General features: G+C 34.0%; 1 protein-coding gene across 1 annotated transcript; it reads left to right on the top strand.

Moving 5' to 3' along the window:
* The first annotated feature begins 3,908 nt into the window (after positions 1–3,908).
* On the top strand, positions 3,909–5,237 carry LOC116031834 (ethylene-responsive transcription factor ERF061-like). The gene has a single exon (XM_031274146.1). The coding sequence runs from the start codon at positions 4,108–4,110 to the stop codon at positions 5,017–5,019; it is 912 nt and encodes a 303-aa protein (XP_031130006.1). The 5' UTR covers positions 3,909–4,107; the 3' UTR covers positions 5,020–5,237.
* Positions 5,238–15,068: the final 9,831 nt, after the last annotated feature.

Genomic DNA, 15,068 nt, shown 5'->3' with positions numbered 1-15,068 from the left:
TAAAAAAAATTGAATATACTATTAGTTAAGATTTTAAATTAAGGGAAAATGGTCAAATAAGCCCTCCAACTTTACCTAAAAAGTTAATTAGGTCTTTAAACTTTTTAAAGTAGCAATTAAACTCATCAACATTGTATTTTGGTGCAAAAAAAGTTTAAAAAAAAATCGGTATCACATGTCACTAGGGTTTTGGTCAAATTCCCGACGATGTTTTAGGCACAAAAGTCACCGGCGACCGTAGAACGGTAGCCGGTGAATCACCGAAGAAGGCAACCACTGGGTCGCCTTCTCCGGTGAGGAGAGAACTTAGATGGTCGCCTCCTCACTGGAGAAGGTGACCACTCTTCGATGACGAGGCGGCTCAGATGGTCACCTTCTCTAGTGAGGAGGCGGCCTAGATGGTCGCCTTCTCCGGTGAGGAGGCGACCAAATGGCCGCCTTCTCAGTGAGTGGGTTGCCTTCTCTCACCGACGACTGTTCTATGGTCGCCAGTGACTTTTGTGCTGGAAACATCGCCGAAAATTTGATTGGAACTCTACTAACCAGTTTTTGGACTTTTTTGCACCAAAATGCAATGTTGATGGGTTTAATTGCGACTTTAAAAAGTTTAAGGACTTGATTGACTTCTTAGGTAAAGTTAGAGGGCTTATTTGACCATTTTTCCTTAAATTAATAATTTTCTTTCTTACGAATATATTAACATTTGAAGCTGAATAGTTATTTTTATTAAAATATTGTATCGTTAAAATTGTTTCATATCAATTTGTATCAAGATTAATTAATTCATGAGTAATCAAATCACATTGAAAAATTAGTGCATGGGGTGATGGGAGGTTTTTGGCGGCACGTAACGATCAAGTCAGGTGTCTTCATGATCTTATTCTAGCGGAAGCTATGGCTGTTAAGGAGGCGCTCTCTTGGGCGAAGGGTTGTGGGTGGGAAAAGGTGGCTATCTTCTCAGATTGTCAGCTGGTGTGTAACTTGTTAAAGAGCTCTTCCCCAACACTTTCCTATGTTGGTTGTGTCATCAATGATTGTATTGGTTTGAAACATCATTTTGTTGCTGTGTCGTTTCATTTTGTCCCTAGATCAGCGAATACGTATGCTCATGTGTTAGTTAGAGTTACGGCTTCTCAGTCTGGTCCTTGTTCTTGGTTTACTTCTTACCCGGATTGTATTCAGCAGTTGCTTTCGATTAATTAATATAGTTCTTTGTTTGGTTTTCAAAAAAAAAAAATCACATTGAAAAATTTATAAAATTTCCTCAAAAATAAAGTATATAGTTTGAATCTTTTAAATAAAATAAACATTAAAATTGGCAAATAAAACTAATATTTTGTTCTACCATACTAAATTTATCCTCTTGTGTTTATCTCTTAATATATGATGATAAAACTTTTTATAGTCATAGATGCCCATAAATTATTGACTCACCACAAGTTAAAAATGAAAATTATTTAGCACACAAATAAAAAAAAATCAAATAGTGTTATATTAGAAGAGGTTACTTAGAAAGGAGATGTAGGATATGTTCATTATCAAGAGAAATTTTCCATTTATATAGATAAATGAAAATCTAGGTTATGAAAATAGAAAATTTGTTTATTTCTTCAATTTGAAAAAATAACTAATGGATGTAGTTTAGAGTGTAAATTAGGTCAAGGATAGGGTTATAGGATTACATTATGCCCATATCACACCCTCAAATTTATTGTGTAAATGGGGTATTGTATTAATATTTTAAAATATTATTGCTAACAAGATTTGAACTCTTAACCTTTTACATAACTTACCACTATTGAAACCAACTATGCATAAGACACTTGTCAAATATCTTTATATACGTATATATTTATTTAAATCACTCACAAGCATTATATATAATTTATTTATATTAAATTTATTACAAGTATTAATTAATGCAATTAATTATATCTTTATATAAATATTAATATAAAAGTTATTAATATTAAATTATTACAAGTATTAATTAATACAATTGATTGTACGATTATATAAATATTAATATAAAGTTTATTTAAAAAATTAAAATCTAATTATATATATATATATGTGTGTGTGCATGTATATATAGTGTGTGTATATATATGTATATATATAAACATACATGATGTTTGTTCAAAAGGTTTGATGTGCTTGGTTGGAAATGATGTTAGTTGTTAACTTAGAAGTTGAGGGTTTGATTTCTAACCTATATAAAATATTTTTTTTAAACAATTTTAATTCAAAAAATAATAATAATAACGGGTTGGCCCGTCAGCTCGTCCTACATGGGTTGGGCAAATCCCAACCCGTGAAAAATGGACCGGCTTGGCCTGTTTTCGGATCAACCTGAGACCGTCCAACCCGTATGGGCGGGATTGGCCCGTTTTGACAACTCTATTGCCATCCCACCTCGTGCATATAATTTTCGGATCAACTCGATACGGCCCAGCCCGTATGGGCGGGACTGGCCTGTTTTGACAACTCTATTGCCATCCCACCTCGTGCATATAGTTTTCGGATCAATTCGAGACGGCCCAGCCCGTATGGACGGGACTGACCCGCTTTGACAACTCTATTGCCATCTCACCTCGTGCATATGCCTTGCTTCTCCATGCTACCACACATCTTGCGGTAGCACCTATGTCATGCTACAACTACACAACGTCCATGTTGGGCCGCACCTATGTTGTGGGGTTGTGCCACACCTTGCATTGTACTTGGTTTTATCTCTATACTAAGCATCTCAGTTTCTAGTCCTACAACTTCACACAACATTTCAAGCAACTCTTTTCATCGAGTCCTCACTCAACCCAATCCTTCATCAAACCCCAATAGGCTAACATTACTTAAAATAGCAATAACTTAATGTTGAATTAACTGAAAATCTATATTAGATGCAATAAGTTATGATTTAGAAAGAAGTTTGTGAAAGCATATGCTCCATATGAAAGGAGCGGAAGGAAATAATCTCCGCGGAAAAGGGGCAAATGACAGCCAGTGGATGGACGCGTGGCCGAGAAAATCAAAACGAAACTTTATGGAAACTATTTAAAGTAAGAAGCAAATTGAAGTTGCAGCTGTGACTCTTTCCTGTAATAAATTCATAAAGTAGCTTTTTAATGTATGGACCACTCTGTCTCTTTGAATTGGTCCAACTCCACCCAGACTTCGACGTCTGCTGCTTCAATCCAGCTTAGAGTCAAAACTATGAATGTGAACCAATGCTTTTCAAGCTTATCTTTTTAGATTTTCTTTTATTAGAGCTGTAAAAATAACTTCAACCTAGCTGATGATTAACACGTTACAGGCCAACCAAATCTTGTATTGTGTACTTTACATATTTGTTAACCTTTGCCGGTTAGGATTAAAAGGCAGAATTTATGATACACTCTCAAGTAGTAGTTATGACTTTTTCTTGTCACCCCAAATCTTGTACTGTGGGACAATCACATACTCATAGTCAAGTTCAACTCGCAGCAAGAGAACTTATTGACTTTCATGATTTGAATCGGTCAGTTAAGAGTCAGGCAGTTAGGACCTTCTTTGTTGAGCCAGTTAACTATGTGCAAACTATGCTGATTTATATCCTTGTGATGCTTTGCCACTCTAAAATATTGGTGTGCCTCAACTTGCTCACAGATAAAGTAAAAGTACAACGAGTTTAACTCATTAGTTCAGTATACCGTTTTTGAAAAAGTGACCAAAGTTCAAAACTCGACAGTGACTCAATCACTGAGCATGCTCTATCTAGCGGTGTGTGAGGGGCCAAAGTAAAAGTATAACCTATTTTTTAAGATAAAAATCTTTAAAAGGTGGTAATGATGTGAACTTTTTAAAGAGCAGTGAATGCACAATAAATACAGTTTTTGTGGAGCTATAAATACAGCAAAGCAGAAGATATTCAGAGCACAGAACAGAAAGATATTACGAGCAATAGTTCTCCATTCCCTACACTACCCCATTTCCCTTTTACCCATCACAAGAAAACTCTGTTGCTTCATTTCTCCAACCATCTTCCTCCATTGATCCTCACCTTCTCCCAGGGTCACTGGACTTTCCGCAAATTTTTTCTGAGAAATTTGTAGCTTTTCTTTAAAGAAAATGGAGAGCATTCATGGAAGTAATATGCCATTTGTTTATGGCAAAAACGCTGAAATTCGATCGTCTCTCTCGCAACTCATTTTGAACGGCGGTTCAAACACGATGGATTCCATTTTCTCTTGTTGCCCGGAACCGAACCAAACAGCTGCAAACCACCACAACTCCGCCTCTGAGCCACTGGGCTCTTCCGTGTATCTCCTACACAGAGATATTCTCCAGAAATTCTGCCAAGAAAACAGAGTAACAACCCCTGCGTTGTTCACAAGAGCCCCTGCATTCAACGACGCTCTTAGCGCTTACATGAACCCGATGAAGAAGAAGCTGTACAGAGGCGTGCGGCAAAGGCACTGGGGAAAATGGGTTGCGGAGATTAGACTTCCCCAGAACAGGATGAGAGTTTGGCTGGGGACTTACGAAACCGCCGAGGCGGCGGCCTATGCGTACGACCGAGCGGCCTATAAGCTTCGCGGCGAGTACGCCCGCCTCAATTTCCCCAATCTTCGCGATCCGACCAAGCTAGGGTTCGGAGACGCCACCAAATTGGCCGAATTGAAGAAAGCAGTGGACGCCAAGATTCACGCCATTTCTCAGAAGGTGAAGAGGGAGAGCAAATCCAAGGAGTCCAAATCCAAGAGAAGAAATTCTGTGAATTCTGCGAATTCTGCTCAGACTGTGAGAATTGAGTCGCCGTCGTCTTCTCCGTTTGCCGGGAATCAGATGTGGAGTAACGATGCCGTTTCAACCAGTGTTTCTGGAGAGGAGATGTGTAACTGTAATAGCAAGACGTCGACGAGCTCCGATTCCGGCGGGATTCCGGTGATGCCTTCCATTGATTCCGAGTTTGACGATTGCGGCCTTGAGAGGATTCCTTCTTTTGATCTGGAATTGATATGGGAAGTTCTGGCTAATTAAATTAGGACAACAGTTTTGTTGATCTTTATATTTTGCTATATCTAGTCTCCACTCATAGTAGCTTTCTATGGCATGAACAGAAATTTTTATGTTTGTTCATTGCCAACACTTTCTAGTAAAGTAATAAGTCTACCCAGACTCTCTATGAGCATTGTGTATTAACTTTTACCGATTTGAGTAAGTTGATTATACACTATCTAAACTAATTTATCTTCTTATTATCTTTTGTAGCTAAAATTCTAAGACAATACTCACTCAGAGCATATTTTGATGGTTTTTGTAAATTAATAAAATTAGTAATTGTATGCTCATTTCATTGTAAAAAAGATTCTATTAGGGTATAAGAGCATCCCCATCAATTCATTTTGGATAGGTTTTTGAGGAGACCAAGTTAAGATGGAGGAGAGAGAAGAACATTAGTCTTTGTTGAAGGATCAAGGTTTTTGTCAGTTTTGTGAGCCCCACCAAAAAAGAAGACAAAACAGTTTGCCTCGCTAAGGTGCAACTCTCGTGCATAGTTGAGCGTGTAAATCTTTAATTTTTTTATTTTTGTTTTTCCAGATTTAGAATTTTTTTTTCCTCTTCTTCCATATTCTCTTTCTTAATCACACATACAAAAACTCCTCAAAAAATACAATTATTAGCGATACTCTAAGTGTATTTTTAAATAAAATTTAGGAATAATTCAAGTGTTTTGTAATTATTTGATTCGAGACAATTTGTAACAAAGACAATAAAATCTTAAAATGTGATTTATAAACTATTAACCATGAACTAATTAAAAAATAATAAAAAATTCATAGAAGGCTATTAGATTGATAACTGGATTAACATGTGAGGTGTAGAGCAAAGTGGGAAGCTTGCATGTGATTTAGAAAATTGTTTCCACGATCAAGAGATTTGTGCAGTGGTCCTCCTTTTGGCTTTATGGTTTTACCTAATTTTCCTTCCCTAAAATATATAGCCAATGTGCAAATTAATCGTCGCATTAATAACTAAAACTAGGGGTAGAGCTGGCTATTTAGTTGCTTCAGTCCAAACTAGGACTAACCCTATAAGGATTGGTCAAGGTCATTTTAAAACACGTTAGTCGGACTATTGATTTGATAACACAAATTATAATCTGTAATAAGGGTCAAATAGATTATTGAACTGCACATTACAATTAGACCACTGAACTTTAAAAAGTTACAATTGAGTCCCTAAACTAACTTACTTCATTCAATTAGTTCAATTTACAAGTTTCTAACATGTTACCGCAATTAAAAAATAATTATTTAAAAAAGAAAACCTGATTCGGCCGTCTCTGGCCATGGAGACGAATTCGTCTCTTGCCGGAGACGAAGCTCTTGTCTCCATGGCCGGAGACGATGAGTTTCGTCTCCGGCCATGGAGATCGGAGCTTTTATATATATATATATATATATATTGTGATAACCTGTTAGAAACCTGTAAATTGAACTAATTGAATGAAATTGGTTAGTTTAGGGACTCAATTGTAACTTTTTGAGATACAGTGATCTAATTGCATTATTGAGTGCAATTCGATGGTCTATTTAACGCCTATTCCTTATAAGTTTAACTTTTGTTTGAGTTGTCTAAATAGACTTACTACTTCCGCCTAGTTCGTTCCAATTGTATGAATTCATATACTCGGTATGTTTATTCTTCGAAAATATATTGTAACCCAATATGCCTAGAAATTTTGAATGTACTTGTTTTAGATATATGCTTGTCTAGCATGATTGAGTACATTTTTGGAGATTTAAATTTCAATTGAATTTGTTGAATTGGTTGGTGAATTAGAGCATCCTTATCAGTGGAGTTTTTTCACGGTTTTTGAGGGTTTTTGTAAGTGTGATTAGAAAAGAGAAAGTGGGAGAAAGAATAAAAAGAGAAAAATAAAAAGGGAAAAAAAAATGCATTCTGACAACAATATTGGTTTTCTATATACTTCACCTGCAACTCTTGCAATATCTTTTCTATTCACATCAGTGTTGGTTTTCTTCTTCAAGTTTTTTCTCAGACATTAACCTTGCTATAACTACTGAAATAGATGCCCTTATAGGTGCTGTGGGGAAATTTTTCTATGGAACATGGTCCACACAGTTGCGTGGATCATGCATACAAAGTACATTAAAGTACATTATTTGTGTACTGAATATACATTATTTAATAGTATGTAAAATAATGTACTTTCAATATTCAAATAATATACTTTCAAATAATTTACTTTACGTATACAAATAATATACTTTTAGTATATTAAATGTGTACTTTTTATTTATAATCTACACAGTTATGCGGACAATGATATATGGAATAATGATTGGGCATTGTGCGTATATACTTGTTTTGAAAATATTTTTACATGTATCTTGATGGCAAATTATTCTGTGGACCCCTAGTCTAAAAATACACAATTTATATATTGTATGTTCACAATTTATATATTGTATGTTCATAATTTACATATTGAATGTTCACAATTTTATATACTAAATATTCACAATTTACATACTGAGTGTTCACAAATTAAATTGTGAATATTCATTATTCGATAGGTAAATTGTGAATATTTAATATATAAATTGTGTATTTTTGGCATAACTATTGGTATCTTGATAGTATTAAATATGTCTAAAATCTAAGTGGGATAATGATTTTCTAAAGTTCGGACTTATATTATCCATCAAATAATATTGGGCTCCCAACTTGATTGGTCGTTTAATCGGGCAGCATTCAAGTTGTCGGGCCGGGGAACCAGACCTCCCCATTCTTGAATGAGCCTACTAACACTTTTAACATTTGGGCTTTTTTCATGGTAGTAAGTAATACCCTCCGAGAAGTGGCCTTCTAGCTAGCCAGCCCATTTTTACCCATTTTCTTATTGATTTATTTAACCCTTGTTATTAACCTGAGTTAATTTCACCGGAGGTCACTGGTCTTTGGTGGCGATTCCAAATTTAGTCCCACACTATTGTTTTTGTCATTTAACATCCCAGACTTTCATTTTTTGGACACTTTTAGTCCTTCTGATGATTTTTTTTGATAAGATCTTATTTTTAGCAATGATATAATTGTCTCTTCATATATATTTTTTTATTTTGCCAATTTTCTACCGGTTCACTCTTTTTCTTTTAATAAAAAAAATTAGTTAGCCGGTTCTCTTCTTGAAACTTTAATCCAAGCCTCCCCAAAATTCCCAAATGGACAAATTAAGCCTTCGCCGTCGACTTCCTCGTTTGTCTTGCTCCATCACCATCCTCGTTTGTATTCCTCCTTCACTAGCCATCGTCGTCGGTTTCACTTTCCTTCACTGCCCACTTCACTTTCCTTTGCCGTTTTCACTCTGGATTATGAAAAAATGTTCTGCGATCTCACTATATTATTGTGTTTTTCATACGATCATCGCCTATTTTGTGGTGATGATCTTGGAAATGAGGTGAATGATGATGTCTTATCAAAAGCATTTTCAAGATTTCCTTCATTTAACATGGCTAGGGTAAGTCTTCTAGAACACCATTCATATTTTCTTGCTAGTTACTACAGTAGCTTTGTATGTAGATGTTTTTGGTTGGTACATACATTTCAGATGTTTGTTTCAAGTGATTGGAGCCATCAAATGTCTCCTATGCGTTAAGGTAGAACTCTCTTTGATTTTTGTTTTGGCAGTGCTGCTCGTGAAGACGACGATGAAGGCAACGAGGATGGTGAAAATGAAGAGAACCAGCTAACTATTTTTTTTAAAGAGTCATGAACCGATAGCAAACTGGCAAAATAAAAAAAACATATGAAGAGACAATAATACCCTTGCTAAAAATAGGATTTTATCAAAAAAATCATCGAAAGACCAAAAGTGTCCAAAAAAATGAAAGTTTGAGATGTTAAATGGCAAAAACAATAGTTTGAGACTAAATTTGAAATCGCCACCAAAGACAAGGGACCTCCGATGAAATTAACTCTTAGTAACCCACCAATTATCCTATCCACTTTTAGTCCTTTAATTATTAGTAAAGTGATGGTTTTAACAAGGTTACTAAGAAATGTTATATTATAGAAATTGCAATTGTCAAGGGCAACTGGATAATTTTACATTTTTTTCCGCAAATTATATGGTGGACCATGGTCCACGATGTATTGTGGACCATGATCATGGCTGATATTGCAATTGTGTTAAACAGATATTGCAGTTGTGTTGAAAAGATACTGCAGTTGTGTTGAAAGGAAACTGCAGTTGCGTGAAACAGAGTACATTCATCCGTACAACACAACTGCAGTATCCGTTCAACACAACTGCAGTATCAGTTCAACACAATTGCAGTTCCAGACGGATGACACGGCCTCTGTTCCGCGCAACTGCAGTTTCTTTTCAACACAATTGCACTATCCGTTCAACACAACTGCAGTATCAAATCCACACAACTGCAGTATCAGTCATGATCCATGGTCCACAATGCATTGTGGACCATGGTATAACAACTGCTTTTTCCCCCTTTCCATCCCACAAAATCACAAATTGTCACAGACATGCTAAACCGGCAAAAATTACTAAAATTTCTACCCTTTTCCTAATTGTAGCAAAGTTAGAGGAATCTAACTTCAGAAGCAAAAACAAGATGTAAGAGATTGCTTAGAATTGAAGAAACATCAAATTATAACTTCATTACTTCAATATGTTAGCTTAATATAGATTTTTCCTTCTGTTATATTGAGATAGACACAACAGACTTGAATACTAAGGGTTTCTCATAAGAAGTCAAAGAGTATGACTTTCATAGAACCTGCAACGTAGAGTTGATGTGTGTATTAGAGTTCAAAATTTATCTAACCGATGAGTTCAAGGGTCATATCTCTCTCGGAAAGAAAATTACTTAGTGTCACTACGTGTCAGTTCAAATTCTCAAACACTGACATTAAGATCAACTCGTTTGTATTGCTCATATATTATTCTTTCTAGTTTTTTACTTTGAATGTGTGGGGATTGTTGGGAAATCATTCAAATTAGAAGCATTCTTTCCTTTAACCTATTCTTTAAGATCATTATAACTTATTTTGTCCTCACATTAATGAGATCATGGAACGTGTAATATTCTCTGTTTCACATTCCTATTCCTGCGGCTCTCAGATGTGGTTGAAAATGAAGCTTGTTGTTGGCTGGCTTGCTATATAAACAATGATCATCAGTGGGAAAGGACAGACCAAGAATCTCTTCCTCCCCTTTAATTCGTTTGTCCTATTGTCTAAGCAAAGTCAGGTTCACCTATGCTATATCTAATGCGAGCTAAGTGTAGCAGGTCTGTGTTGCCAGTCGAAAGCATTCCGAAAATTCTAACTGCACAATCACCGAAAAATCACTTTTAAGGAAGTGTTTTATAAACACGCCACATACATTTTCAAGTTTCGTCTTTCTTTTCGTTTTCAAGCTTGTATGCTTTAAAGACATTGTTTCAGGTTCCAACACTTTATCCTCTAGTGATATACTGAATTTTGCGTAATGGCTATGACGCTAATGTTGTCACACATGATGCAAACCTCCTTGGCCTGAATTTTATAATCCATTAGTTATTGCTTCATCTATAGAACTTGAGCACATTAACTCCTAGCTTCGGTATACTTCACCTATGTTGTTGAGATAGCAAATGAAATTTTGGCTAATGTTAGACTTTAATAATTTATTCTTTATTAATTATAGCAGAGATCACTTGTCTTTAGTAATAATTTCAAATTTAGTCTCAAACTATCGTTTTTGTTATTTAACACACCAAGACTATCATATTTCGAATACTGTTGGTCCTTCCAATGACTTTTCAATAAACATGCAAAATGATCACCAAACCAAGATAATCAATAGACAATTTTTACAAAAAGTCTAATTTAGAACCTTATGATTGACTGGTCAATTGTTCGACCACCTTAAGTGTTTAAATAAACTGTATTATGACTTATTAGAGTTTTTGGTAAGACCAAGACATTAATTAGTGTTGAGTATATATATACTATATAAACATAAATTTGTATTCCGATTATTTGTTTAGATTTTTAACTAAGGTGGAGCACATGCTTCAATTTAGTGTCAAAGTCAATTCCATGCTAAAAGTTATGGGTCTACGTGAAGTGACGTGTTGAACATATATAATATATAAACATAAATGTACAACACACTTTAATTATTAGGAATAAGGGAAAATACCAAAAGAAAATAGTATATATAGCGTATGTATAAGTACCAAGGATACTACGATAGGATGCGATTTTTTATTTTAGTTTTTCTAATTTACATCCATAATATAACGCATAATAAAAATAAAAAGATACTCCGTAAAATATACTCGTATAGTCGTATTCATACGCAGACGCGCGGCGTGCCGCGTGCGTGAGTGTCCCTAGTCATGATCTTCAATCAAAATACTGCTTCAGGAACTTGCGAATTCGCTTTCCAAAACTGTAATTCTTCTCGCGATCGGAGCGATGATAGCGTTTTGACGCATACTTTGCGAGCTTCTCTTCGCCGTCGCCGCGGTGACGGTAGTGGCCGTGGCGGTGAAGGAACGGGATCAACTCCGGCGGAACTTGGCGCACGTCGCTGTGGATCGTGACGTCACCGAGGTTTTTAGTTTTCGGAGAGGAGAGAATCATATCATCGCCGTAGGGGATCTGGCCGCCCGATCTCACAACCAGCCTTTGCTTGTGGCCGTTGCCGAAGCGGTGGTGGCATCGACGGAAGGGGAGCGTAGATCGGAGGCGGAAGCGACGGTTGACCGGACGGAATCTGACTAGATTTAGCGGCATGACATCGGCGACGATCGCTTTCGTCTCTGCCTCAATAGCATCGGTTTCCTCGCGATTTGACTCGCTAGGGAGGCGAATAGCGTCAGCGGCATCCGATTTGGTAACGGAGTCTGATAGTTGGTTAACTGTGACGTCATTTTCCGGCTTGCTTAGCGGAGAACGAGCAACAGAGATGGTGAAAAGCAAAAAGAGAATTGCAACGGAAAGCTTAGCCATGGTTTAGGGTGGGCAGGAGCAGCGCGTTGTAGCTTAATACTCGTGAATATATAGTCGTAGTCAATTTGTATATTTTCTCCTTTAAATTAAATTTTATAAATACTTTTTAAGCATCAAATTATATACAAAATCTTTTACAGCAAATCAATAAATGTGAATGAATATACATTTCAGAGGTAGGCAGGTAACGCTGATGTCGGCGATGATGTGTGAAGGGTTGAAAAGAAAAAGAAAAATAAAATTTGGACTTGTAAAAACAGGTTGCTTCGTTGACTGTTATGGAGGAAAGAAAGTTGTTCACACTCGATTAAGATTGAATACCATAAATTAATATTGAATACATCAATACAGTCCATATATAAATCATCAATACAGAAATGCTTTCAAACTCCAAAAGGAATTATAATTGTGCGCAGCAAAATCAAAACAAAGCATTAAAAAAAAGGGGGTTGCGGTTCTAATTGGAATCGTGGATTCATGAATTAGAACCGAAACCTTAATATAAAGTTCTAGTTTCAGTTTATAATTTGTTGGAACTGTGAACCACCAATTTAAAATCGAAACCAAACCGTGATCCTAATTACTTATTACTCTTTGTGCCCTGAGAATTTAAATATCAATTCTTGCACTTTACACTTAAAGTCCTTGCATTCTCAATTTTTTTCTTCCATATTTTCTCCCTTAGCTTTATGAACTTTATAATCCATCCCTTAAGAGCATCTTTATCAGTTGCTCCTTTTTTATGGTTTATTGTGTCCATGTAGGAAAGAGGTAGGAGGTGGGAAGAAGCAAAAAAAAAAAAAAAAAAAAAAAAAAAAGAAAAAAAAGAAAAAGATGTCAGAGTCAGGAAAAGTAAAAAAAAAAAAAAAAAAAGACTTACGCACCTAGCTGCGCGTGCAAGTTAGGCGCGCAGTAGGTGCGCGAAACCTGCGTTTGTAGGTAAACTGTTCTCCTCAGCTGTGGGGGCCACAATGAACCCATATTTGCAGGAGTTCAAACTCAAATAAAAATCACTTTCCACACTAGTGTGAAGCTCATTTCAAGTTATTTGATCTGACATAATCATCCAAAAAATCATTGGTAGTGATGCTCTAAGTCATTATGCTCTCACCACATTAGAGGATTAAAAAGCATGGGGGTTGTTTACTAAATTGAAAAAATGGAGAATTTTTCAAAAAAAATAGAGAAATGAAGAAGTGGAGAAAGAAAAAATGGAGAGATTGTTTACTAAATTCATATTTCCAAATCCTTTCTCAACTCCAATTTTCCAAATCTTATACAAAAATGGAGAGAAAGAAATTGGCTTTCTCCAACTGGAGAAATGGGAAAAAAATGGGTGAACAGTGCATTTTGACCCAGAGTTCCCAGGTTCGAATCACGCTGGAGTCTTCATGTTTCACGCTTCTCGTCTTCATATATATTTCTTATTATTATTAAATTTTTTATTTTTATTATTATTTTTTTATTAATATTAATTTCTTCTTATTATTATTAAATTCTTATTAGTATTACTATTATTATTATTATGATTATTAATTTATTATTATTACTATTAAATTATTATTATTATTATTATCATTATATATTTATTATTATTATTATTATTATTATTATTAAATTCTTATTATTATCACTATTATTATTATCATTATTAATTATCATTATTATAATAACAATAATAATAATATTATTATTATTATTATTGTTGTTGTTGTTGTTGTTGTTGTTGTTGTTATTGTTATTATTATTATCTTTATTATTATTGTTGTTGTTGTTGTTATTGTTATTATTATTATCTTTATTATTATTATTGTTGTTGTTAATAATAATAATATTATTATTATTATAATTATTTTTAATATTATTATTATTGTTAATAATAATATTATTATTATTATTATTATTATTATTNAAAAAAAAAAAAAAAAAAAAAAAAAAAAAAAGAGAATAAAAAGAGAAAGATGTCAGAGTCAGGAAAAGTAAAAAAAAAAAAAAAAAAAAGACTTACGCACCTAGCTGCGCGTGCAAGTTAGGCGCGCAGTAGGTGCGCGAAACCTGCGTTTGTAGGTAAACTGTTCTCCTCAGCTGTGGGGGCCACAATGAACCCATATTTGCAGGAGTTCAAACTCAAATAAAAATCACTTTCCACACTAGTGTGAAGCTCATTTCAAGTTATTTGATCTGACATAATCATCCAAAAAATCATTGGTAGTGATGCTCTAAGTCATTATGCTCTCACCACATTAGAGGATTAAAAAGCATGGGGGTTGTTTACTAAATTGAAAAAATGGAGAATTTTTCAAAAAAAATAGAGAAATGAAGAAGTGGAGAAAGAAAAAATGGAGAGATTGTTTACTAAATTCATATTTCCAAATCCTTTCTCAACTCCAATTTTCCAAATCTTATACAAAAATGGAGAGAAAGAAATTGGCTTTCTCCAACTGGAGAAATGGGAAAAAAATGGGTGAACAGTGCATTTTGACCCAGAGTTCCCAGGTTCGAATCACGCTGGAGTCTTCATGTTTCACGCTTCTCGTCTTCATATATATTTCTTATTATTATTAAATTTTTTATTTTTATTATTATTTTTTTATTAATATTAATTTCTTCTTATTATTATTAAATTCTTATTAGTATTACTATTATTATTATTATGATTATTAATTTATTATTATTACTATTAAATTATTATTATTATTATTATCATTATATATTTATTATTATTATTATTATTATTATTATTAAATTCTTATTATTATCACTATTATTATTATCATTATTAATTATCATTATTATAATAACAATAATAATAATATTATTATTATTATTATTGTTGTTGTTGTTGTTGTTGTTGTTGTTGTTATTGTTATTATTATTATCTTTATTATTATTGTTGTTGTTGTTGTTATTGTTATTATTATTATCTTTATTATTATTATTGTTGTTGTTAATAATAATAATATTATTATTATTATAATTATTTTTAATATTATTATTATTGTTAATAATAATATTATTATTATTATTATTATTATTATTAT

Source organism: Ipomoea triloba, chromosome 10 (assembly GCF_003576645.1).
Source record: "Ipomoea triloba cultivar NCNSP0323 chromosome 10, ASM357664v1".
Classification (NCBI taxonomy): Eukaryota; Viridiplantae; Streptophyta; class Magnoliopsida; order Solanales; family Convolvulaceae; genus Ipomoea; species Ipomoea triloba.
This window is presented reverse-complemented; position numbering and strand designations above follow the sequence as displayed.